The sequence below is a fragment of the Pelodiscus sinensis genome, chromosome 4 (assembly GCF_052426305.1).
Source record: "Pelodiscus sinensis isolate ZL-2025 chromosome 4, ASM5242630v1, whole genome shotgun sequence".
In the NCBI taxonomy this organism is placed as follows: domain Eukaryota; kingdom Metazoa; phylum Chordata; order Testudines; family Trionychidae; genus Pelodiscus; species Pelodiscus sinensis.
Window position 1 is genome coordinate 109,643,035 of NC_143055.1, and position 26,529 is coordinate 109,669,563.

General features: G+C 44.9%; 1 protein-coding gene across 1 annotated transcript in view; it reads right to left on the reverse strand.

Annotated features, from left to right (window-relative positions):
- Window positions 1–7,248: 7,248 nt before the first annotated feature.
- Window positions 7,249–26,529, reverse strand: part of ARHGEF38 (Rho guanine nucleotide exchange factor 38) — a 58,523-nt gene continuing 39,242 nt past the window's right edge. The window contains exons 10-14 of the mRNA XM_006119314.5: window positions 25,770–26,090; window positions 22,755–22,895; window positions 18,713–18,911; window positions 18,295–18,551; window positions 7,249–8,159 (exon numbers count right to left, since the gene is read on the reverse strand). Coding sequence (XP_006119376.1) covers window positions 7,974–8,159; window positions 18,295–18,551; window positions 18,713–18,911; window positions 22,755–22,895; window positions 25,770–26,090 — 1,104 coding nt within the window. The 3' untranslated portion in view covers window positions 7,249–7,973. The remainder of the gene's footprint in view (window positions 8,160–18,294; window positions 18,552–18,712; window positions 18,912–22,754; window positions 22,896–25,769; window positions 26,091–26,529) is intronic.

The following is a 26,529-nucleotide window of genomic DNA, read 5'->3' on the forward strand; positions in this document are numbered from 1 at the left end:
GCTCTCTTTCGAAATAAGCTTTTCCGGAAGATCTCTTGCAGTCTAGATGTAGCCAGAGTGTAGGAAACAAATGACTTCTCTGCTTTAGGAACCATAGGATGGAAGGAATAAAAATTCTACCATGTGTAAGAAGAGAATGTTCATTTTATAGTGTTGTTCAGTGGAAGCCACCTTCCAGGCCAAAGACTGGATAGCAGGACTATGAGGTTCTATGTTGACTCTGGATTACTATGTGATTTAGAAATAACATTCGCTGCCATAGACCAACTTGACCTACAAATATCTGTCAGCATAACTGTGTGGTCAGGGTGTGGAAAAAACCTCACCCTCAAGCCAACATAGCTATGCTGGCAAAACCCCCAGTGAAGATATAGCTGTGCCAACAGAAATATGCTGCTTCTTTTGGCACTGTCAATGTCATTTGGGGAGGAGGTGTTACTATCTTGACAGGTAAAACTTCTGTCTATATAAGCTATGTCTGCATTAGGGAGCTCTGCTGGTACAAGTATATCAATTGCGCTGTACTGGCAAAGCATTTGTAGTGTGGCCAAGGCCTTAGCTTACCCTACCCATTTTGTAAATAGGCAGTCTACTATTTGCCCTCCTCTCAGAGGTCTCAGGAAACTGCTTCTTTAAAAATGGCCACTTTCTGATCCTCTTGGTCTTGCTGGATATTACCTTATAAGTGGTTGTGCAGGATTTAATTGGGAATTGTGACAGGGCGCTGAGCTCCATGGGTGCGGAGGCCCCGGCCCCGCGCGCTCCCGTAGACACCGGGGAGGCTGATTCCCCCGCCAACAAAGCCGCACAGGTGGGGGAGAGGGGGGCGCGGAGGCTCCCGATCACCCCCGGGCGGATGCAGGGCCCGGACGGATCAGGAAGAGTCCGGCCCCAAGTGAAGGCCGGCCGGGACGAGGCGCTGAGTGACATCATCACTCTGCGACCCGAGGAGGTGGAGATAGGACCGGCGGGGGAATCAAAAGGGCCGGAAGTGCGAACCGGGAGGAGAGCAGGAAGGTGGAAGTGACCCAGGACGAAGATGAGAGGAGGGCTGTGGTCAAGCCCCCACGGAGGGCTGATGAGTTTCGGGTGAACCCCGCCAGCCCGGCAGCATGAACTCAAGCAGCCTTCAGGGTACGGGGTTGGGACCTGGAGCAGGGGTGGGATCGTCCCGCCCTCCCTGCCACGCATCGGAGCAAGGAGACTGACCTGCCCGGTCGGTGGTGGGCCTTTTTGGGAACATTGACTGGCTTTATTGGGACACTGGGACCTAAAGAGCACAGGTGCTGGAGGGTTAACTAGGGACAGGGGACCCCGATGATGATAGGGCTGTAAGCCTGAGGGGGAGCCCGCACCCTGACAGGAATCTTATGGTGTAAAATGCCATTCATTGTGAATAAGTATATCAGAGTCTAGCACAATGTTCTCTGACAGTCTTGAGTGTAACATGCTTTTCACTATTACAACTCATGCTCATCCTGCAACTGTGGTGGGCAACTTGTAGCCTACTGGTAAGCTACTGGCAAGCCACTTTGTTTACTTTGCATCTGCGGGAATACTGCCTGTAGCTCCCATTGGCCACAGTTCACCATTCCCACTCAAAGGGAGCTGTAGGAAGTGGCATAGGCCTCAGGGACTTGCTGGCCACCCCTTTTCACAGCTTCCATTATCTGGGAATGGCAAACCGCAGTCAATGGGAGATGTGGGTGGCGTACCTGCAGATGCAGGATAAACAACCTGTCTGGTGGCTTACGCTGACGAGCCAAATGTGACCCACAACCCACAGATTGCCCACCACTGTCTATACTGTAGGCTTCTTTTGGAAGCTTTTCCGGAAACTTCTTCCAAAAGAGAGTGTCCATGTTGCCAAAACACATCGAAAAAGCAATCTGCTTTTTTGAAAGATAGTGTCCATACTGATTGGATGCTATCTCGCATTTAAGCTGTGATTACAATGGATGGAGTGGCACCTGTGCTTTTTCCTCTTTCCTCTTCTTTCAAAAGAACTCCCTCTTCCCCATTGTCATAATCAGGAGTGCTGACCAGCACCCAGTGACTAAGGGGTTAACTAATGTCTCCTAGCCAACGTATCTGGTGGTCAGCCAATAATAATGCAGGTAGGAATCTCAAACTGGAAAAGGGGTTTTTCTCTCTCTCTCTTCTTTGTTTGAGATTCAGAGCAGTTTCTCCCAGCTGTCAAGGGAGATGGGAGACGCTTCTCTGTCCAAGAATGGATGTCTTACAATGTGTAAGTAGGGAAAAGTTTAGATAGTCCATCAGGGTTTATTGTTTTCCTTGTTTGGGAATTTGGAAATAATGGCTGAGCTTGCTAAGTGTTCTTTTTCCCTCTTTTGTAACTAAGTCTTACTTAGGGGACTTGCCTTGACACCTGTCCACACATACCGTTTTCTGAAAGAGCTCTTTTGGAAAAAAGGCTTTTTCCTTGTAGAAAGAGGTTTACCAATGTTGGAAAAACCCCTCTGTTCTTTCGATTTTTTTGTTGTGAAAGAATATGATTGCAGTGTGGACGTAAGTGATGTTTTTTCAGAAAAATGGCCATTTTTCTGAAAAAGCTCTGTAGTGTAGACATAGCCTTAGTGTAAGGCAAATAATTAATAATGTTCACAAATCAGGCATGGATTACAGACAGGGAAGGGCAGAACCAAACTAACTTTTCCACAACAGTTTCCTCAGCAGTTTTAAACCTTGTTCAGTGCCTAAATGGCACTTGATAAATACCGTAAGTACCATGTCATCTATTTGAAGCAATTGTTCATTTCCTCTCCTGTACTACCATAGTGATCACATCATGGTCTTTGTAGTTGATAACAGAACAGAAGATAGGTCTTACTTCTATGGTTTGTGGTAAGGCTGGGCAAAATATGGCCCGGGGTCTGGATCTGGCCCGCAGACCACCCTGCCGAGACCCTCAGGCACGTAGCTGCCACAGTGTAAAGCACAATCCGTGCAGCTCGTTGCTCTGCAAGGAGGAGGAGGCTTTGTGTGATCACCCCGCCCCCAACCCAATCCTCTGCTCCTTTTGGCTGGAAACAACCAGCCAATAGGAAATGATTCCAAACAATCTCTCAGCTCCTTTTGTCTGGAAACAACCAAACAATAGAAGCTGAGAGATTGGCCTGGGTGATGGGGGCAATGCAAACCTCTTCCCCCTCCCAGAGCTGAGCGCCTCATGGAGGAAACAGCCTGCATTTTCAAGTGATCTAGGGCTGCAGCAGGCAGGGAGTCCAGCCTGCCTTGGGAGTGCTGTAGGGCTGCTGGCTGGGAGATTCTTAGGTAAGTGCATCTCAGCCAAAGCCTATCTCTGGTACCCCTGTTCCATCCCCTTGACCACTTTTCCAAAATATTGGTGTGCCCCTTCCCCCCCAAAAAGAATTATTGGCCACCCCGGTCTATTGTGACACCATGCTTCAGACAGAAATGTATGTTTTTAAAAGAAGACAGAACAAAAGTGCAAAAATACATCTTTATTGTTACAATAATTTAAAAGAAGAATTTAAATATTTGTGTGCAAACAATATTGCTATAAATGGAATTTATAATAATAAAGCTGGATTCACCCAGCATTGCCGTTGCTATATTTTCTATTGCAATTGTAGGGTCCATTCCTCCTGCGCTTTCTCATGCAGGAAACCCAACCCCACTGCAGGACTGGGCCTTATTTTGTGCATTTTTCTAAGCTTTCATAAAATAAAAACGGGAGTGTTCTTAAAGTTTTGACATTGATGCTAATCCACTGAAATGTATTAATTTAAAAACAAGTATTGGAAGGAATTGTTTTCACAGGAAAAATGAGTAGTCTAGGACAGGAATTGTAAATACCACCAAACTAGTGCAGTAGGTGGTTGACCAAGATAAAACTTGAATCCCTGTATCAATGTTTTGCTTTTGAATTTACTGAGCATGAAATTGCTGTGCAGGGCTCAATGTCATCACTTTAAAAAAAAATCCTGTCAAAGAGGAAACATCTGACAAAGTTGGAACCCAGTCCTACAAACACTTAAGCATGGGCATAATCCCACAAGTAACGGTTGCTTACATCCTTATACATTTGCAGGATTGGTGCCTTATTAAAACTGAAGCCCACTCTTAGCGTACGTCTAGACTACATGCCTCTGTCGCCAGAGGCATGTAGATTAGGCTACCAGACATAGGAAAATGAAGTGGCGATTTAAATAATCGCCGCTTCATTTAAATTTACATGGCTGCCGCGCTGAGCCGACAAACAGCTAAATAGCTGTTTGTCGGCTCAGCGCGGTAGTCTGGACGCGTGGGTGTCGACATCAAAGGCATTTGTCGACCACCCAGGTATGCCTCCTGGGATGAGGTATACCTGGGTGGTCGACAAATACCTTTGATGTCGACACCCACGCGTCCAGACTATTGCGCTGAGCCGACAAACAGCTGATCAGCTGTTTGTCGGCTCAGCGCGGCAGCCATGTAAATTTAAATGAAGCGGCAATTATTTAAATCGCCGCTTCATTTTCCTATGTCTGGTAGCCTAATCTACATGCCTCTGGCAACAGAGGCATGTAGTCTAGATGTATCCTTACTTCAGTGATGTTAATGAGAGTTTTGTTATTAACAGGAACAGGCCCTTTGAATACTGTAGTCTTGTCTGCATTAGAGAAAATTGTCTTCCCACTCCCAAATCACACCTTTACTAAAACCAGTTCACTTCCATTGTTAGCAGTGTAGGGAGCCCTAATGTAGATAAGTCGGTGATGTTTTAATTTAAGCATTTAACTAGATCTACTCATTAGAATTTTTGTTAAATTCCTTTAGTGTAGGCAAGACATGAATTCAGACAACTTCTCATCATCTTGGCAATGCTCTTGGCTTGAATTTATTAATTTAAAAAACACATAAAAGTTGGCAAAATAAATATATTTTCATTAATTTAAAAGAGTTTAAACAAGAGTTCAGACATGATCAAAGTCGATCCCATGAGTCAATACTGAGTACATTACAGTAAAAGTCCAAAGTGATTGTGGTTGATGGAAGAAAGTGGATATAATTCAAGATGCACAGATTATTTTTATTCTAAAATATAAAATATATATTCTAGGCACCAGCCGCTAAGGCTGTGGTTTTCAAAAGGGCCTGAGGAAATAGGCTTCCAAATCCTATGAAATTCCATAGGGCTTAGATGGACAGCTCCCTCTGGTTCCTTTGAAAAGCCCATCCTTTAGTACTAGAGCGCAGTCCTTCATTCTCTGTGGAATCAAGACAGAGACCTCATGCTGGGCACCCACACCCAGAACCATTCAAAATCACTGGTCCCTTTTAAATATCTTGCTCCCTAGTTCTTTCATTTAACTACAGTCCCTAGCATACAAAGCTTCATCACTGTGTTTGTAGGAGCTTATTAAACCTATTGCACACAGTTCAGCCACTTTAAAACAGTTTGCAGCAACTGCAGATAGCAGATCCTCTCTAAGATATATTTAAATATAAGAGGTGCTGGAAAACTTCTTGCTGGGGATCTTTCCCATAACAAGATTTTTTATTTCAAGTTCTGAGCAATTTTTATCGGTAGACAAAATTAGTGCAATTTATTATTGGAGTATATTCAACTCTATGCATGGGCCTTTAAGGCCTGTAGTACCCATTAAGTATAATGAAGATTGCACAGCACCAAGCTGACATAACCATCCAACCCAAAGGGGTTTTGTATTTTACTTCACATAAAGGTAATATTATTTACAATACCGACTGCATTTTAAACAGGTGGACTAGGATGGGAGCATTCCAGTCACAGAAATTGCAATAGTTTGGTACGATGCTGTGCACCACAAATAAGGCAGCATAACCATATAGTTAATTATCGATCATTTAGATTGTGGCAGATCACAGAAGTTCAAATACGAAATCTATGTCCATGGCAATGAACTCTCAAGCCTTTTCTGTCATACAATGTATAAAAGACTAAAGTTCCTTTGTGACCTGCCATGCCTCTGCTCTTCTGAGAGTTCCACAAGTTTCTCTTCCTTTCTTAGAAAAATTAAAGCTAGTTTTTTCTTTTAACAGACCTCTTTACACTTCCTGAGCAATCCTAGCCTCTCTCCTACCTTCACTGACAGTCTCCTGTTTTTGGGGGGTTTTGTTTGTTTTTTGTTGTTCTGAATCCTTGTAAATGGTTTCATTCATTTTACCTTTAAACTCTACATTTGGACTACAGGATCAGGAAACATGCAGTCCGTGGCTTTATTCTAACTGTTGCCTATGTCACAATATATTTATCAATGATGTAAGACAGAAAACACCTGACAAGGGCTTATATGTTGGTAAGTCACCATTTCAAGTCAGAGGGGGGCTATAGGTCTGACCTGGTGATTTTTGTAATCCAGAGAAGTCTTTCCAGTGTGTAATGAAGAGGGACTTATAAGAGCAGTCCTACAGTGGTCACCTTTTTCCTCATAATTTTGTATTTCTGTGTTCTAGCCTCTCATCCTACAAACACTAAAAAGTCTAATTATTGCACAAATACAATTAGTTGTTTCCACCCTCCAATCTAATAGTCACCTACTCCAAGACTAATGAATGTACTTGAAGGAGACACTGTACCACACCATGAGTCCTGACACCTAAATGAACTTTCTCAAGGCACTGTTATCTCAGGGTCACATAAGCAATAAAGGAGAGGTTTTCAATCTTTTTTTATTTATGTTCCCCTAAAATATTTAAAATAGAAATGTGAACTCCTCAGGAAATTCAGCCTGTGGCCCACGGACCAGGACCATGGAAGTCTTTAAACTGAAAACTGACTGAATAGAATTCATCAGTAAATGTTGCATCTGCTCAGCATGGCATTGGACACAACATAAAAAGGTGCTAAAGTGTGGGCTTTAGTGGCAACAACAACACTTCTAGGTTTTGACCTGTAGGTGGGAGTATTCACATACTTTTAATTGATCAGAAAAATGGAATACCTTTTCTGAGATCTAAACATTTATTTTACCAGACCTCTTAGCTATAGTCTGCGGACTGCTAGGGTCCACAGACTTCAGGTTGAAAACCACTGCAATAAGGCATTCAAACAAAGGCACCTCTTGGTTTTATTTTAAAGCCTAATGACTGAAAAAAAGCTGGATTTGTCAATGTGCAGGTCTCCAAATATAAACGTATTAGTGGGGCATATATCTGGAGCTATATGGTACATATTTAAGTTATGAAAAATTACATATTGTATCTGATACATATGTCATTGTCAAAAGATAACTTGCTTATTTCTCAACAAGCTTTTTTTTATTATTCCAAATTTGGCAACATGCATGTCTCACGGTACTTGCCAAATTTAAAGTTTTAAAATAGCCCTTTTTTGAATTATCAAGTACAAAAAAGGACAATGTTCTTCCAACATGAAAGACAACAGTTTTCATCTCTAATGATTGAAAAGTGGCTCAGATGACTTTCTGTATATGTCCGCAGCCCAAAAAGTAAAGTTCTGAGCAATTAATAAGATTTTGGGAAGGAATAGTCATCTCAGTCTGAACAACAGAGTCTCTGCAGCAACTCTGAAGTCACAATCTGTCCTTTTCAAAAATTAATTCTCTTGGGTTTCTATACTGTTCATTTATTATGATGAAGAAACACCCCTAGAAATGTATTATGATGAAGAAACACCCCTAGAAAGCTTAGCTATGCTTGTATTTGTGTGTTAACTCCTGACTTAGTACCATAATTCATAAATGAATGGGTAAAGAAACAGCAAGCATTTCAGGATGTTCATCAGAGAGAATCTTGTTAAACACTTTCTCTTCCTCAGGTCTTGACAATGTAATAGCTTTTAGCACATAGGAGTTCTCAGCATAGCCTGTGTAGCTCTCCAAATATTACAGCTGGGTTATCAATCACTCGTGTGTTTCCCCTGCTTGCTGTAAATTATAACAGATTATTATTATGACTATGAGTCCCTATTTCAGAGAAACTAGTCCCCACAATCCTTTCTGTTCCTAGGCATATGTCATCTTCCCAAGATAGTTGGCAGGTACATAGCCTGTCTGTCCTTTGGCTTCTGCTAACCACCATTCTTTATTGCCACTCAGATCAGAAAACTGAAGTATTCGAACTCGCTGGTACTCCTGAAGACTGAGTTCCTGATGGCTTCTTGCTTGAAATGCATAAACAGCATAGAAAGTCTGAAAAAGAAACAACCAGCAGAAATGAAAGTTGAATTGATAAAATGTAACTATAGTATGCCCCACTGATTTATTCTAATATGTAAAATGTACTCAGGAGATCCCATTTTAGGGAGCTGGAATCAGCAAAGGCCTAATAGCAGAAGAAGGGAAGTGAAATCAGAGAATTAGGAATTGGATGGGGTAGGAGGAAGAAATCCCAGGACACTGTTCCATTAAGGGCCTAGTGTCAGGAGCCCTGTAGTGAGGGGCCAGTCAGGAGGAAGTTTCAGGTATGGAGGCAGCATATAAACTACCTTCTGCATCAGAACAAGGATGGGCTACAGCTGCATAGGTTGGCCTCAGGCTGGAAGGAGGCTGAACACTGAAACTGACAATGATGGATAGGGTGGAGGAAGAGAAAGTTGCCTTTGACTATGAAGGAGAAGAAATAGTGAGATGAGGAAAGATCTTAGATCAGGAGAAATCAAAATTTAATATTGCAGGATTTGAAGAAGTCAGCATTTCATAATTGTCAAATCAATGACAGAAGATGTGAAGACAGGAGAGCTACGTCTACACTGGCATGAATTTCCGGAAATGCTTAAAACGGAATACTATTCCGTTTTCAGCTTTTCCGGAAAAGGAGCGGAGTTTCCGTGATAACGATGCGCTTTTCCGGAAAAGAGCGTCTACATTGGCAGCGCGCTTTTCCGGAAAAGCAAAAGCCCGGAACCATTTTGAAAAGGGCAAAGGCCACCAGACCTTTCCGGGGGCGGGGCCTGAGCCCCGTCCAGACGCGTGGTTAAAGGGGTCTCGCCGGGCAGCCGTTGGTCTTGTGCTCCCGTGCCTTGGGACCTCTGCCAGGTACTGGCACCCTTCACAGGGTTGGTGGTTGCCCTGTGAGTTTTGGGGACACCACCCTTTGGCCCCCAACTGCTTTTCCCAGAGTCTTCTTTTGTCTGCCCTGCTCTATCTGCCATGGAGCCGTGGGTGTCCATGTACCTGCTCGGGCCCATTGGACCTGTACAGGTGCCTGGAGCTCGTGCTGCAGGCTGGTGCCCTGGCGTTCATATACCAGGAGGCAGAGATCGCCTTGGACTCCCTCACCAGGGAGGTCCTGGCAACCGCGTGGCATCAGCACCTGACTATAGACCGGCCCATCTGGACTTTGGAGACGAGCACCGACTGGTGGGACCGTGTGGTCCTCGGACAATGGGACGACCACCAGTGGATCTGGAATTTTCGGATGAGGAAGCGGACCTTCATGACGCTGTGCACCTGGCTCACCCCTGCGCTGCAGAGAACCGCCCCCGGCTGTGGGCACCCATCCCCGTCAACAAGAGGGTTGCCATCGCGCTGTGGAAGCTGGCCACACTGGACAGCTACCGCTCGGTGGCACACCAGTTCGGGGTGGGAAGATCCACCGTTGGAGTGATTGTCATCCAGGTAAGTCCCAGGGGGAGTGGGATGGGGGGAGGGTGCTCCACTCCAGGCCCAGAGACACCCAAGACTCCAGGCTGGGTTGCCCAGGGGTTTCGGCCATCCCTCCCTTGCACAGGCCCGCTGGTGGGGGGGGCGTGGGGCGAGGGGGGCCCTGGGGTGTGTGTGTGTGTGTGTGTGTGTGTGTGTGTGGGTGAGGACAGAGGGAATCAGGGGGGGCCAAGGGAGCGCACACTCACCCCTGGCTGTATGTAATGTGTTCCCTTGTGTTTCTCTGCACCCTTCTGCAGGTTGTCTACGCCATCAATGACGTCCTGCTCCCGAGAATCATCCGCCTGCGCGACGTGGATGATACCATGGCCGGCTTCGCTGCCCTCGGGTTCCCCAACTGCGGGGGAGCCCTGGACGCCACCCACATTGCCATCCGGGCCCCGGAGCATCGAGCAGCCCACTTTATGAACCGAAAGGGGTACTGCTACATCGTCCTGCAGGCCCTCGTGGACCACCGGGGCCGCTTCCTGGACATCTACGGCGGCTGGTCCGGCCGGGCACACGACGCCCGCATCCTCCGGAACTCAGGACTGTTTCAGAGGTGGGAGGCGGGCACCTACTTCTCCTGGCGGGACTTGACTGTCGGGGATGTGCCGATGCCCATCTGCATCGTCGGGGACGCGGCCTACCCCCTGATGCCCTAGCTCATGTGGCCCTACACGGGGCAGCCGGACCAGAACCGGGCCCAGTTCAACGACCGCCTCAACCGGGCCCGAAACCCAGTGGCGCTGGCGTTTGGACGCTTAAAAGCCCGGCTTCCGTTGTTTGCTCACCCATCTCGACATGGGTGAGCAGAATGCAACAGAGGTGCTGGCCGCGTGCTGTGTGCTCCACAATATTGTGGAGCACAGTGGGGAGGCCTTCCTCCCTGCATGGGTGGCAGCTGAGGCACAGACCTTGGACCAGCCCGACACAGCTGCCATCCGCCAGGCGCGCCAGGAGGCGGTGCGCATTACAGAGGCCCTGGTGGACATGTTTGCCCAAGCCCCGTAGCAGGGTCGCTTGGGTCACCCCAGACTACTCCATCCCAGCTCCTACCACAAGTCCAGGAGGGTCTCCAGCTCCCTGGGGGTCCAGGATGGGGCCCTGCGTTTGCGGCCCCTGGGGGCTTCCTCCCCTGGTGACGGTGGCTGACGACCACCTGGAGCTGCCATACCTGCGCTGAGGTGGCTGGGCAGCACAGTTGCCACGTGGCAGAGCTGGGAAGGGTGGTCTCCGGGGGGCTCCTGCCACGTGCGGCCAGTAGCGTGCGCGCTCTTTAAGCCCTCGGGTTACGCGGAAGTCCGCGGCTTCTACGGTGTCTCCCGCCGTCCAAACCGCTTTTTTCCATTTCTTCTGCTTTTCCGGAAAAGCTGTCTACACTGGCCATTTTCCGGAAAAGCTTTTCCGGAAAAAGGACTTTTGCCCGAGCGGGAGCAGCGTAGCGTTTCCGGAAAAGCGGCTGATTTTGTACAGTACAGTGTCGATGCTTTTCCGGAAATTCAAGGGGTCAGTGTAGACAGCTCGCAGCTTATTCCGGAAAAGCGGCTGATTTTCCGGAATAAGTGGCCCAGTGTAGACACACCTGAGATGTTAACACACCAAAAAATGGCAGAATGGATCAAAGAAAGTATTGGTGATGTACAAAAAGCTAAAAGAATACAGGGTGGAGATAAATTAATAGAATGAACACGTAAGGAGGAAGCTGAAAAACTTCAAATTGTAACCATAGGGAAAATGAAGTTTACTCGTCAGTTGCCTAAATTCCTGACTTTAACAAGAGCACTGACGTATGGAATGCCCCTAGGATTGTCTGAGGATGATATTAAAAAAGACATAGGCAAAAGATAAAGTATTGTTGGTTAAATGACTACTTTGTGGGAGAAGGAGACAACCAGCCATTTACAGCTGTACATGTAACTGTCAGCCATAATGGGACAGCCTATTTGGGGTAGCCTGACCTACTGGTCAGAGCCAGGGGGGCAGCATCAGGTCACATTCAGAAATCCCACCCCAGATCAAAGCCATGGTCAGGAGCCACGCCAAGAAATTAATATCAGGGTTAGAATCAATCAATAGCCAGGCCAAGAATTAATCTAGAATTGGAGTCAGAAGTGACACCAAAGGTCAAGTTGGAGTCACTCACTGGAATTAGGGTGAGAAACCAGCAGCCAAAACATGGTCTCAGGGTTCTGCTCAGCAGCAAGCCCAGCAATTAGTTGTTCAGGTAAAGAGTAGGACAGGAGCAGGAAGCTTTGTCTGTGCTTCTTGCTGTGTCCAAGCAGAACTCTATTGCTGGTCACCTGACCCAATGGAGTCCGTGGGGGTGGCCTTCGCCAGTGAGATGTTAGCCGTAGTTCCCTTTTTGGACTTGCTGGTGCAGCTGGAGAAGTTCTTGCACAGCAACTCACAGGTGTGGGTGAGAGACTTATGGCTCCTGACATGCTTAATAAATCGATGATCCTGGCTGGGAACCAACTGTAGTATCTATTTTTTTTTTATATTTCCCCTTGCCTACTCTTGTGAGGCATTATGATTGTCAGAGATTTGGGCAGGCACCAGCCATTTCTAAGGGAACAGTGAAATCGAGGAAACACCTTAATTGCATAATGCTGCACATAAAGGATGTACAATAGCAGAACGAGCTAGAGAAATTCAAATAATTAAAATTATTCAAAAAATGTCAAATGTTGAGGCAATCAAAAGGTATCCACTGCAGAAATCAGAAAAAGAAAACTATGGAAAAAGAAAAGATGTAGAGGTGCAGCAAAACACAACTCTGGACAGGGAGGAGACTATGAGAGGAATGGGAAATGATATATTGCTTGTAGATAAAGGGAAGTTTATAACATTCATTAAGAAGTAATTAACTGCACCTTGCAGACATGGAGAAAAAAAATGAAAGGATTAAAATCATAGCAAAAGCAGCAGAAAAATACCTAAAAATAGACACTCTCTCAATAGACTGCATTCACCCAATTTTAAATGAAGGCAGTAATACGGCTTATTAAAGGTTTTAATGATCCTTAGCTGGAATCATCACAGTTTAATAATATATGGAGAGAAATTTAAGAAAGCCATCTTTGAAATGGGGGGGGGGGGAACCCTGATGTGATATATGTATAAGAAACACAGGTAATAAGTAAACTTGTGTTCAATTTACCAGGATGTGATATACTCTAGAACCATGGTGTCCAGCATGCTAGCCACTAGCCACATGTGGCTAGTTGAGTGAGGATAGTTGGCTTAAAAAATAAAAATTAAAAAATGGTTGCATGTGTCTAGTCCGATATTGCAGTAGCCATTATAGTGGCTACTACTTCAAGACGGGTTGGACACCATGGCTCTGGAAGAATCAAGTAGTTACCAGAGGAAGGAATCCAGAAGAGGGGGATCTGTATATTTATAAATGCCTTAGCTATATCAAAATGGATGTGCAGAAACTAAGTTTTTAATATAATTCTACTGAGATTCCCATGCAGAACAAAAACTATAATATATAGATTTTTGTTTATAATCCATTTAAAATTTGTTTTTTAGAACTAAAAAAAATAGTTATTAATGTAAACAAACCCACTCATAATTTGTAGATACTATGGGAAAGAAAGAAAACTATCCTAAATTGTAAATGTTTAAAACAATGTATTACCATCTATAATGTGGACCTACTGAATGCAAGAGTGCATTCTAGAGTTAAATCAGAAAATAGATCTGTTTCTGTTTTGGATCTGGGAACTGCAACACATAACATAACTAGTAAATCTAGTTGGGAATTTTATGAAGAAGACAAAATAGGAAGTGATTACTTCCCTATGGTTATTGAGTACCAATGTTGAGGAAATGTCAAAACCACAAAAAAGAGTTCCTAGCTGGAAGTTTCAAAAAGTAGATGGGGACTTTTTCAAGATTACATGTGAATAATATTTTTGCAGTAAGTATACAAGTAGCAACCTAGCAAAATTCTATGATGACATAATAAAAGGAATTATAGCAGCAGCTGATCTAGCTTCCTACAAAACATCATATTGCCCCCAATGCAGAAATCGGGTGTCCTGCTGGAATGAAGTTTGCAAATTAGCAATCAAGTAAAGAAATAAGGCATACAAACAAGCAAAACACACATTAATAGTAGAGACTTAATGAATTATAAAATGTCAAAGGTGGTGGTAGAAAGGATTATAACAAAAACAACAAAAGAAAACTGTAAAGGAAATTGACAGATTCAAATCTTTCAAAAATATAAGCAAACTCACAGAATCAACGGAATTCAAAGAAAAAAATAAGTGTATAGCTGTTTTTATTATAATCAATGAAACTGAGGTCTCCATCTTAGAAAAAACAGACATTTTAGCAAAAAGTTCCAAAAGGTCAGTACTGATATGATTCAGAACAATAGGTTTCATGAAGAAAAGCAATTTATTGAGGACAACCGTGAATTATTAAATGGCTGAAATAATATACTGATGATGCACTACGCAAAAAATTTCGTATTCAAGAGCTTATTGTAGCCATTAGGAAAAACGGAAAATATAGCCCCAAGTAATGATAATCTAAGTAATGAAATGATTCTTGACAGGTGAGAAGGGAGCCTAAAGATTCTATTGCAGTTAATATAGTGATATATAGAAAAAGGAGGGCTGCAAATAGAATGGAAACAAGTTTTGCTGATACCAGTTAGGAACCAGGCAAGGTACATACAAGACAAGATGCTTATAGGCCTATTGCCCTCACATCATGTGTGGGGAAAATGAGGGGGGAAAAATGATAAATGTAAGATAGTGAAATACTCAGAGAAAAATGAGGTACAAAGTGGTTTCAGGAAGATACACTGTTGAGATTAGAATCAGAGATACGAACAAATATTAGGCCTAAGAACGTTATGACAACCAGACTCGACAGTGGAAAAGCAGATTACATGCTATGGAGTGAAGGGAAGGCCACCTACAGGCCCACTGACAGGGGGAACAAAGAGGGCAACTGCCCAGGGCTCCTGATTGCCACCACTGCCTTTCCCTTTAAATTGCCACTGGAGTGCCCCGTATCACTCTCCAGGTGACTCTCCAGAGTCCTAAGGCAGCGGTCACCACCCAGTAAATTGGGACCTACCGGTAGATCTTGGAGCCTCTGACAGGTGATCTTGACTGGTTTGGCCAGGAAGCTATCAAGCTCTGGCACTTCAGTTGCCCCTCCACCCACTGTCATGCTGCTCCTGCCCTCTGCCTTGGAGCTGCTCCTCTGGGAGCCTCCTGCTTGCTGTGCAGGGTGTGGGATGGAGAAGCGGGAGTGCCGATGTCAGGGTGTTCCTCCTCCCCCCACATTGCACTTACATTGAAAAAGTGATTGTGTGGTTAAAAAGGTTGGAGACCACTGCCCTAAGGGCGAGGGCGGCCGGAGGGGGGGGGGCGGGAGTATGGCATGCTCCGGGCAGTACTGAGGGCTGGCCGCGTCAGCCCTGTCTCTTCTGCCTGAGGCCCCGCCTGTTTCGGAAGTGCAGAGCGGGCACCCTCACATTTTGCCCAGGTACCAAGTGTGGCTGTTGGCTCCCCTGGCCACCTATAGAAAGTAGCCAAAATCAGAATAAAAGGGAAAATATTTGGTGGATAAGGGACTTTTTTGAAAGTGACAAAACTATACAAGTCAAGGTGGGAATAGCTTTATCCAAACCCTACACATTTACAAATGGAACTCCACAAGGGAGCGTTATCACCCCTCCTTTGGGTTCCATTGTGACAAATGGCCTCTCGGAAAGTGTGCAGATGGGAATAGGTATCTCCTCCTTCACAGACAACTGCACAATATGGACTAAACATAAAAGACGTAGAGTGCCCATGGAAAAGATAAATTAAGCACTCCAGAGAATTTCCAAGTGGGGAAATAATTAAAGGATTTAAATTCTCATTTGCAAAAACCAAGAGAATACTTTTAATCTGGAAGAAAATTTGGGAAGAATGGTAGAAAAGTCAGATAGTTCAAAAGTTTATGTTCCTGTGAGTAATGTTTGATGATAAACTTAGGAAGGAACAATCAGTTCCATACATACAAGACGGGAAGCGACTGTCTAGGAAGGAGCATGGCAGAAAGGGATATAGGGGTCATAGTGGACCACAAGTTGAATATGAGTCAACAGTGTGACGCTGTTGCAAAAAAAGCAAATATGATTCTAGGTTGTATCAACGGGTGTGTTGTAAGCAAAACTCGTGAAGTCATTCTGCCGCCCTACTCTGCACTAGTTAGGCCTCAGCTGGAGTACTGTGTCCAATTCTGGGCGCCACATTTCAAGAAAGATGTGGAGAAATTGGAAAGGGTACAGAGAAGAGCGACAAGAATGATTAAAGGTTTAGAGAACATGAGCTATGAAGCCAGGCTTCATGAACTGGGCTTGTTTAGTTTGGAAAAAAGAAGATTAAGGGGGGACATGATAGCGGTTTTCAAATATCTAAAAGGGGTCACAAGGAGGAAGGAGAAAATTTGTTCCTCTTGGTTTCTGAGGACAGGACAAGGAGTAATGGGCTTAAAGTGCAGCAGGGGAGGTTTAGATTGGACATTAGGAAAAAATTCCTAACTGTCAGGGTGGTCAAATATTGGAATAAATTGCCAAGGGAGGTGGTGGAATCTCCCTCTCTGGAGATATTTAAGAACAGGTTAGATAGACATCTGTCAGGGATGGTGTAGACGGAGCTTGGTCCTGCCTTGAGGGCGGGGGGCTGGACTCGATGACCTCTCGTGGTCCCTTCCAGTCCTATTATTCTATGATTCTATGATTTTATGATTAGTTTAGAAAGGTCACATAGATAAGATCATGCAAAAATGTATGATTTTTAAAATGTAGCTGGAAACAAATGGAGTACTGATAAGAAGGTATTGATGATGATGTATGAAACATTGATAAGAGATATGCAATGGGCTGCAGCTGTAATTTTATCTGATTCCTTTTCAGTCATAATGACAACCAGAACAGGAACTTCGGAAAGTCAAAATGCCATAATAAATGAAATAATGTTCCTAACTACAGAAATAATGCAAGCAGATATCTCTGTAACAATAGCATGGATTTTAGTACATAGTAGAATATCTAGAAATGAGATGGCTCACAGAACAGCAAAACAGGCTGTAAAATGAGGAGGAACATATGCTGATACCCTGAAACAGGCAAGATTGTTAAAGTGTCCTCCTGAAGGAGCTTGCAAAGAAATTGCAAGAACTATGCACTAAGGAAACAAAAGGATAAAGGTTCTATGAAGTATGCTAAAAAAAATACCATACTCCACAATCATGATTGGAAAAATGAAGTAGTGTTAATAGGTCATTGTGTCTTAAATGGCAATTTAAACTTATTAAAGAGACATAAAGACGGGCTGTGTAAAGTGCGCAGAACCAAAGAAACTGTTGATCATATTCTACGGCACTGCTGACAATATTCTGTGGAAAGAAAGTTTCTTTAAGAAAAAGATTTTTCCCTAAAGAGACTTACAAGAATTTCAGGGAAATGGAATAGTGCAAAAAAGCCTTGTTGTGTTTCCTTAAGGAAAGTAAAGAGTAAATAGATTAAAAATCGTACATCTTTTCAAATAATGATTGTAAGAAAGTGGTGGTCATAGCCTCAGTAATGAGGGTGCTGGGCCAAAATCAAGGGAGATTGTGAAAAAACGGAAGTCAAGGTTAGCATAGGGGGCTGAGCTCTGGCCCAAAAAGCAGGGATGAGTGGCTTTGAGTAGTACAGACTGGGAAAGAGAAAGAGCTCTAGGTTTGGCAGAAGAACCATGGCTGAGTATGAATGTTTGTGTTATTGTTATGGACTTTATTTTGGGGACTCTAAGGATTGCTTGAACATTTTCTGTTAGTAAACTAGCCCTAGGTGTGGGGTGTTGTGAAGTACAACAGAGAAACTATATGTAGTTCTTTTTAAGGAGTCCAATAGTGAGGGCCTAACATGAGCAAAATACCATCAAACCACCCTGGGCCTCAAGGAGGCACATAGTATATTCCCCAGAAAAACCAAACTTAGCCCCTTACGTCACTGCTGAAAAAGAAGCAGACTGAATAATAAAACTGAGCTAGCCTAGGTCTCAGCCTAGCTGTGCCCTGTAAGCTGTGTGCTTGTGCGGTCACTAAGGAGAAACTGAAATTCTGCCCAGCTGATTATCAGAATGCCCACCGCGAGGTTTTTTGTTTCTATTGGTGGTGCATATTTGCACATGCTAAACTGAGCGCTTCAATTCTCTCAACCACCAGATGTTCTATAAGGCACAAATTGCAGCAAATTGTTCTAGATAAAGGCATAGGTTCCTTATCAAAATAGAATGGTCATGCTCTTCTTACTAAAAATAGATGAAAATAGCACAAGGCAGAGGTAGCTGCTTTGGTGGGGATCACTCCTGCTTTCTTTGTAAAGGTGGAAGGTGGCTTTACCGCCCAGAAGCCCTACTAGTATTATGTCCCTGTGGGTTGCTTCAGTGCCACACTTCTTCTAATGCAGGGATGTGGCTGTATCCCACAATTTAACCCTTAAATATTTATGATCTTTTCACACAGTGTGTGGTAAATTAGATTAAAACAGCCCTTTTATAAACTAAGGTTACCTGCTCCCTTTAAATTGCGAGCAGTAGTCCACAATTTTTATATTTGGAATAAGAAACACAGGTACAGATAGATATAGGTAGAAATGCTGCATTATTATGCTTACATGTTGATCATCCACATCAGGCTCAGGTTCTGTCCCGTTAATAGCAGGTTTTTCACACTGGCTATTATTAGACGAACTGCTGTCACTCCTCTTATGTCCTAAACTTCTTGCACTGCTATCATTGGTAGGCCGTGAAGAGACAAAAAGGCTGATGTTATCGAAATCATCATCACAGAAACTGGTTTCTGCTACATCCTTCTGCACCTTGGTTGGATTGTAGGGCTTCAGGAAGGAGGAATACACATACCCTTTAAGAACTAGATATATCAGATAGAAAAGAAAAAAAATATTTCAAATATGTTTGTCACCTGTTTTTTACAAACTTGATCTGATAGAAGTAAACAGATGAACCAGAATGAAAAGAAAATCAGGAGCCAAAAGGAAAGCTGTTACTAGGATGTTTGGGCATAGGACTTACCTCCTGTGTCAACAAGCCACCTGCTTGTACTTCCAAAGGGATCCTTCTGCTCAACAACAGCCACCAGTTCACCTTCATATAAATCAATATCCAATTCCTGTGTGGCATTGCATTTGCGCTTAGCTTGATAGAGTGACTCGGTGCTGTTTGTAGACTGTAGCTTGGATCTTTGGCTCTCTGTCTGACGTGGAGATTCAGGCTGCAAACGAAAAAAAAAAAGAGAGACAGCATTCATTGGAAGCAATGGGTATTTTGAGACTTCTCAGTTACAGCTGTGTACAAAAGGAATTAGTGCATGCCCAGTCTGATTGTCACACTCCACATTTATACAGCCAGGTCATGCAATTACATCTCCATTGGATAGTTAGGAGCAGGGCCATCAAAAGAAGGGGCAAAGGAGCAGTTGATCTAGGGCCTGGTTATTTAAAAGAGCCTGGGGCTCCAGATGTCACTGGTGTGGCAGCTGCAGCCCCAGGCCCTTTAAATTTCTGCTGGAACCCTGAGCAGCATGGTCCAGGCAGCACTGAGGACTGGCTGCCGCTAGTCCCACCCCTCCTGGGGGGCCCGAGCCAAGCCCCCCCCACATTGCCCAGGGCCTGACCATGACTGTCGCCAGCCCTGTTTAGAAGTATAATTTCCTTAATTGTGCTCTCAAACCTGTGAGTTTTGGGTGCATAGTAGATGTGTGTGTTCACCTGGTACACTAATGACTGAAAATATAGTCTCTGAAAAATAAAATAAAAAATGATTGAATTTGAACTGTCAGGTGTTAGGTTCTGGTCTCAGGACATTAGAGAAACAAGGTGGGTGAAATAGTATTTTTTATTGAACCAACTTCTGTTGGTGAGGGAGACAAATTTTGAGCTTATACAGAGCTGTTCTTCAGGTCTTGGAAATGTACTCAGGGGGCCAAAGTTAAATTCAAGGTGGAACAGATTGTTTGTATAAGTAGTTAACATATATTTAAAGGGACCATTCAAAGTGAAGAGGCCCACAGATACCTCTCTAAGTTCATAGATGGAAAAGAAAAAGAATTGGGTGGGAGGTAAGTGGGCTATAGATTATAAACCATAAATCCAAGATCTTTAGTCGGTCTATAATTTTTAGTATTTAGCACACTTATGAATGTAAGCTCCTAGGCTTGTCTTTTGAAGGTGAGGTGCAGGTTTCCTTTGAGAATGAAGTCTAAGAGGTCAGATACAGAGTGATCACTGTGTGAAAAGGGTTCACCCACTGTTTTGTCTTTTATTATTTTGCTGTGTGAGTTCACTCAACAGCATAGTGAGACAATCACTACTCTCTCAAATGAGCTCCCACAGAAAAATTATAAAAGAGACAAAAACCGTGGGTGAGCACTTTTCACAAAGGGATCACAGACCTGAAGAAGAGCTCTATGTAAACTTGAAAGCTTGTCTCTTTCACCAACTGAAGTTAGTCCAAAAAAAGGTATTGCCTAACACACCTCGTCTCTATCAATGTTCTTACAATTCCCATGTAAAATGAAGTAACTTCAAAATTATCAGGTATACTGAGGTCATATAAAATATTACAAGGCAGGAGCCATACAGCCTATAGTATCTGGACTATGATATTATATGAAATGACTTTGCTATATGAAAGGCAAAGTACTAATTATTACTATAATAAGTGAGGCTATTGTAGTTCTGTATGCTTTTGGACTAGACTGTGCTAGGTATGTCTGAATTCCAGAGTAGATTTTTCAGTTCCTGCATAAGCTATATAAAATATCCAAACCCACTCACAAAACTTCAACAAAATAAACATCACAAGATTAATACCTTTGTGAGAGTGTTTAACAAGTGAAACAAATATAGCTTGGGCTGGGTCAAGAGTACAGAATTAGAGCCTGGGCATAAGTGCCTTATGTTGATCTAACTATATCATTGTCTACACGTCAGCCTGGCTCCTGCTGATGGGTGCCTACTACTCCGACATAATAACTCAACTTCCACGAGAGTCATAGGAATAATGAAAATCTTTAAAAACAACGAATAGTCCTGCCGCACCTTAGAGACTAACAAAAAATGTAGACGGAATCATAAGCTTTCGTGGGGACAACTCCTAGTAAGGATGCACACCACTGACAAAAAGAGGGTTGTGGGGACATCAGCCACCACAGTAATTAACTGTAGTGGCTGTAAATTGATGTAACATAGATCGATTTAAGATTATAGTGTCAACGAGCCCTTAGGGTTAGCTCATAGCTTGATGCATAGTTAAGGGCCATGGGATGATCAGCAAAAGTCACGAAGGGATGAAAAGACAGTAGAAAATCATCAAAGACTGCTGGAGCACTCTCATCCCAGGGCCTGGAGGTTTAAACTCAGGCCCCAGAAGCAAGCGACCAAGCTTGGGTCCCCATTTAGGAGATCAGACTAGATCCATGGTGTCCAACCAGTTCTGAAGCTATAGTGAACTAGCCACATTCAACTAGCCAAATAGCCACATGTGGTCAGTGCAGCGTTTCCCAAACTATGGGCCGCGGCCCGCTACTGGGCCGCGGGAAAAAAATACCGGGCCTCCGTGTGGCTGCCGTTAGGGGAGCAGAGCAGGGCGGGCTGGGAGGAGGTGGGGAAGGGAGAACCGGCTGCTGGGAAGAAGGGTTGAGGGCAGCGGGGCGCGAAGATCAGGGCAAGGGGTGGGCGGCAGGTGGAAGCAGGGTTAGGGGTAGCAGGGCTGTCCTGTGGAGATCCAGGTGGGCGGGTGGCGGAAGCAGGGTTGGGGGCAGCAGGACTGTCCTGTGGAGATGGGGGGTTAGCGGGGGGCAGAAGCAAGGTTGGGGGCAGCGGAGCTGTCCCGTGGAAATGTGGGGGAGCAGGCGGGCAGGTGGCGGAAGCAGGGTTGGAGGCAGTTGGGCTGTCCAGCAGAAATCGGGGAGGGCAGGCGGCAGAGCCAGGGCTGGACAAGGGGCTGGCCAGGGGAGAACAGGAGGAAGAGGACGGGAGAACCAGCTGCGGGAAGCAGGGCTGGACGGGGGCAGCTGGGCTTGACTGGGAGATCGGGAGAAGAGGGGGGAAGGGAGCGGGACTGACCTGGGCACATGCAGACCTTACACACCCTGGCAGAGGAGTGAGTCTGCCTGGGGGTTCCATTTTGCCCCCCCCCCTCCCCCACATGCCCTCCCTCTGGTAGTTGCGAACTGCCTGACAGGTAGACACACTCAGGCAGCGTGAGCACATCTACTATCCAGGCAGTTCGCAGCTAAGGACTGATACACCTAATTATAATAAAACTATAATTAGAAAATACCAGACATTTTATATGTCTGGTAATTTCTCAATTTGTTTCTCAGACAAAACCCTCAAATACCAGATTGTCTGGTACAAAACTGGACACTTGGCAACCCTACTCTTCCTTGCACCCTCCCTCCTAGACAGGTACCCTACCCCCAGTCTGCTCCTGCTCCCACCTCCTGGAGTGCCAATGCAGCGCTGGGTCCCCCAAACCCTGGCCCAGGCTGGGCGGAGGATGCAGCCGGGTGAAAACTGAAAATTTATTCATTTTTCATTCCTTTTTTATATGTGTTTATGTTTTTGGGCTGCAAAAAACAGTACTAAAAAAACCGGGTTCCAACTAAAGTAAAAAGTTTGGGAAATCCTGGTCTAGCCAGCTTTCTATCCATCTTACCGTCTATTTATCCAATCCATATTCCCTTAACTTGCTGGCAAGAATATTGTGGGTGACTGTATCAAAAGCTTTGCTAATGCTGGCACTGGGGGCTTTGGGAGGACCAGAAACAACTTGTTTGAATATTCATAATTTGCTTAATGAATATGCAAATATGCAAATTAATGTTACTGGTCCTCCAAAAGCTAGTGAATGGATTTACTGGTCCCCGTGTCAAAAAGTTTGGGAACCACTGGGCTAGTGGCTAGCATGTTGGACACCATGGGACTAGATCATCTGGTGGTTTCTTCTGGCCCTAAACTCTGTGTGGCAAATCAGTGCCCAGACCCCAGGAGAATTAAGATAATGCTTTTGCTACATGTTAAATTTTCACTGGCAGAGGCATGATACTCACTTGGATTGGGGCAGATTTCTTCTTTTCAAAGCTCAGTTTTCTCTCAATAAATGTTGCACTGCTGTTTTCTTTTACAAAATTTAGATTGTGAAACTCTTCCATCAACTGATTTTGCACTTCACAGATGCTTGAGGAAGACAGCTGCAGATAGGAAAAGGGACATTAGATCTCAGACACATTACATATAGTGGGAAAGTAAGGAACAGTATCTAGGGATCAAGCCCTGAGACTCGTGAAATCTGTTATTATTATTATTATTATTATTATTATCGGTTTCTGGTAGTGCTCACAGAGAGCTAGGCATCATCAGGCAGATATAAAATAAGGCATGATCCCAGCTTCCTAAAGCTTAAAAACCATTGCTGCTAAGGGCTTGTCTTTACACAGAAGTGGTATCAGTTTAACTTAAATCAGTTTAAAAAGCAGTATCTATTTAACTCAATGTGATTTAAAGTGGTTGTGTTGCCCCTGTGGAGTTGGGTCTGTAGTTTTGGCACAGGCCCAACCCTAATTTTAAACATGATGTGAACTGTAAAACTCAAAAATGACACTATAGGTAAACCCCTAGTGAAAACAATGCCTGGTACAAGCAGCTTCCCCAAAGACATAAAGCCCTCTTTAATGGCATAGGGCTTGTTCACAGGAGGAAGTTCCACCAGGGTAGCTTAAAGTGAGAATTTATACTGATGTAAACTGGTGTGAACTGTTTGTTTTGGTTTAATTAAATCTGTTTTTTGATTGACTTAAACTGGAATAAGTCACGCTTATAACGAAATAAGTGTGTCTACACTGTCTTTTGCACTGGTTTGTTATATTATTGTAAAAGTCCATTCAAATGATACTGGTAAAAATTCCTCATGTAGATAAAACCCTCAAATTTACCTTAAACTGAAAATCTCTGTGTTGAATGCCTGTATGGATTCTCACTTTTAGCTTGACAGGAGTTGGGAAATAGCCTGATTCTCCCCAGTGCAGCACCAACAGAAATCTATATGGCTCATACAGGGACTGATGTGTTTTAAATGAATTGTTGTCCAGATGTGATTCAGAAGAACAAAGCTTCTTCGGAGTGTGGGGTGGTTGGCACAGTAGGGATACCCTTCAGACTCTCTTAGTCAAGGTGAGGATTCATTTCCTCTGGGGAGGCAGAGAGGAAATACAATAAAATTCTAGCATTGTTTGATATTCACCCCAATTCAGTCATTATAATTCAATGGAGTGTTGGATCCATGTCTTAAGAGTTGTGATTAACACTGTGTGTGAACAGAATGTTATGCAAACTGATACATTTTTGTTCCGCTCAGGTAGTCACTCTCTAAACGCGCCAAGGATTTAAAATGTTGTTGTAGCTAAACCAGAAAGCTGTTCCCAAAGGAGGTGTCTGCAGTAGGATTTTGTGACAACATTGCCATGCCATGGCTAACACCCCACAGCTCCACCAGCATTCGCAAAGCTGGGAGCACAGATGTAGAATGGATTCCTGTGGCTGCTGGCATTCTTCCTAGTGGGCTAGCTAACTTTGCTCAGGGCAGCAGCATGGGCGTCCAGTAGCTTAGACAGGGGAAGGCTGTGCCTTCCCAAACTGCCAGGCATGGCCCCACCCACACTCCCCAGTGCTCCAGGGGGCCAGGGAGTTGGGAGTCACATGACCTCCTCCCTCTCTGGTGCTCTGGGGGCTGAGGAGGTGGGAGGTGCACAGCCTCCTCCCTCCCTGGTACTCTGGGCGCCGGGCAGGTGGGAGCCACGCAGCTTCCTTCCTCCCTGTTCTCTGAGGGCTGGGAAGGCTGCAGTCATAGCAGGGCAGGCTGAGGCACGCATGGGCATGTGCCACCTCCCATTTCTTCCCCTCCCCATGGTGGTGGTGGGCTTTACAAGAGGGGGCAAGGCTGTAAGCAAGACTGGGGGCCTGCCTCCTCCAACCCCCGCTGCACCAACTACCCATGGGCAGCAGTAAATAATACAGGGGTTAAAAATGCTAGCCGCTGCCGACTCCTACCGTTGCTACTACTGGAGGAAAAGCAGCAGCAACACTGGAGACATTCTTGGGCCTGGGGGAGCTCAGAGGTGACAATGTGAAGGACATGAAATGTGAAAAAATATCCATGGTGATCATCAGAGTGGACAATAGGCATGTGGAGAGGGCGGTGTTGAAGTATGTAGGCAGGCATGTCCAAAGTCCGGCCCGCGGGCCAAATGCGGCCCGCGGTCGGATTTAATACAGCCCCCCGCTTCTCCCGGCTCCCCGGTGCTTTTTTTAACTGGCGCGCTCAGCGCGCTGCTTCGGGCCGCCGCCGCCGCGGTCCCAAACCCTGCCCCTGCACTCCGCTTTGGGGCTGAGAGTGCAGGGACAGCCCCCGCTTCCTCCCCCTCTCCTGGCTCCCCGGCGCTCCTCTGACTGGCGCCGTTTCCAGCCGTGCCGCCGCCGTCCATGGCGGCCGCTGCGGTCCTAAAGTCCACCATGTAGGGCACGTCCGCAGCCCCGCTCCCCCGCTTGGCTACGGGTTCGCCCTGCCCCCGGGCCGCCGTGAGGCCAGCGTGCCCTGCGCTCTCCGCCCGCCTCTGACCCTGCAAGCCCTCTACCTTGGGGCTGAGAGTGCAGGGACGGACTCCGCAGCTGCTGAGATCAGGGACTGCCTTTGAACCAGACCTAGCCTATGTACTGCAGTCCAGATCTCAGTTTCACCCTTCACATTAGTGTAGGCAAGTTTTTTTTTCAATTGAGATGAATACATTGTAAAATCTCAGTTAATGTCAGTTGGTCTAAATCAGTTATAAATATATTTGGACACAACATGTATAGTTGGTGTTATGTCGTTTGCCGTTTGCAATAAACTTTGCATAAAATAGTTAATTTGCATTTAATTTTAATGGTTCAAAGAATGTCAGGCAAAATGGTCGGCCCTCACGCATGTTCACTTCATCAAATCTGGCCCTCTTTGAAAAAAGTTTGGACACCCCTGCATGTAGGTTTTTAAGCATCCCTGGCTAAATACTATCCACACACTTGTAGCTTACCGGAACAGGCACCACAATGGTCGAGTATGATTGAAATGCTGAGCACATCATGTCCCTGAGGACTGTTATGAAGCAATGCAGACAGTTCATCACAATCTTCTTGGCTGTCCTGTTGAACACCTGAAGTTCCTCCACGAGCTGCGCGTTGAGAGCCTCATAGTCCTTCTTTGCCAGATCCAGTTCGTCTCCTGCAGTCCTTTGAAGGCAGCCATTGTAATCCAGCAGCTTGTCATAACGCTTCTGGATAAGCTTCTGGGGGCCTGGAAACAAGGCCTGTAGAGCCGAGAGAGGGGTTAAAACCAGCTTTTCCAGTTGGTCCACCTGGGAAGCAGAAAACAAAGTAAAAAATCAGTTCAACAAATAATATTTAATTCTCTCCTTTGTAGCACTTACAATTATGTTCTAAAACCAAAATGAAACTAATAATACTGCATTCAGCAATTTGTAGCATTAACTTTGCATTCCCAATTAAGCCCTAATTGCTAATTAAGTGTTAATTAAGCTCAAGAGCACCCCTATCAAAGAGCCTAGTAACAAATCTAACTGCGCCCGGCTTTATTATTATCCTCTTAGGGAAACTGAGGCACAGACAAGTTAAATGGGCACAGAAAGGATGAGTTCTAGGGCTGGGATTAGACAACAGGAATGACTGACTCAAGTTCCCTGTGCTAGCCACTGTATTAATATTGCAAAGCAACACTGGGACTGGAACCTTTAAAGTGGAAAGGACCATCAGAGGCAAGAGGCAGTGCAGCCTCAA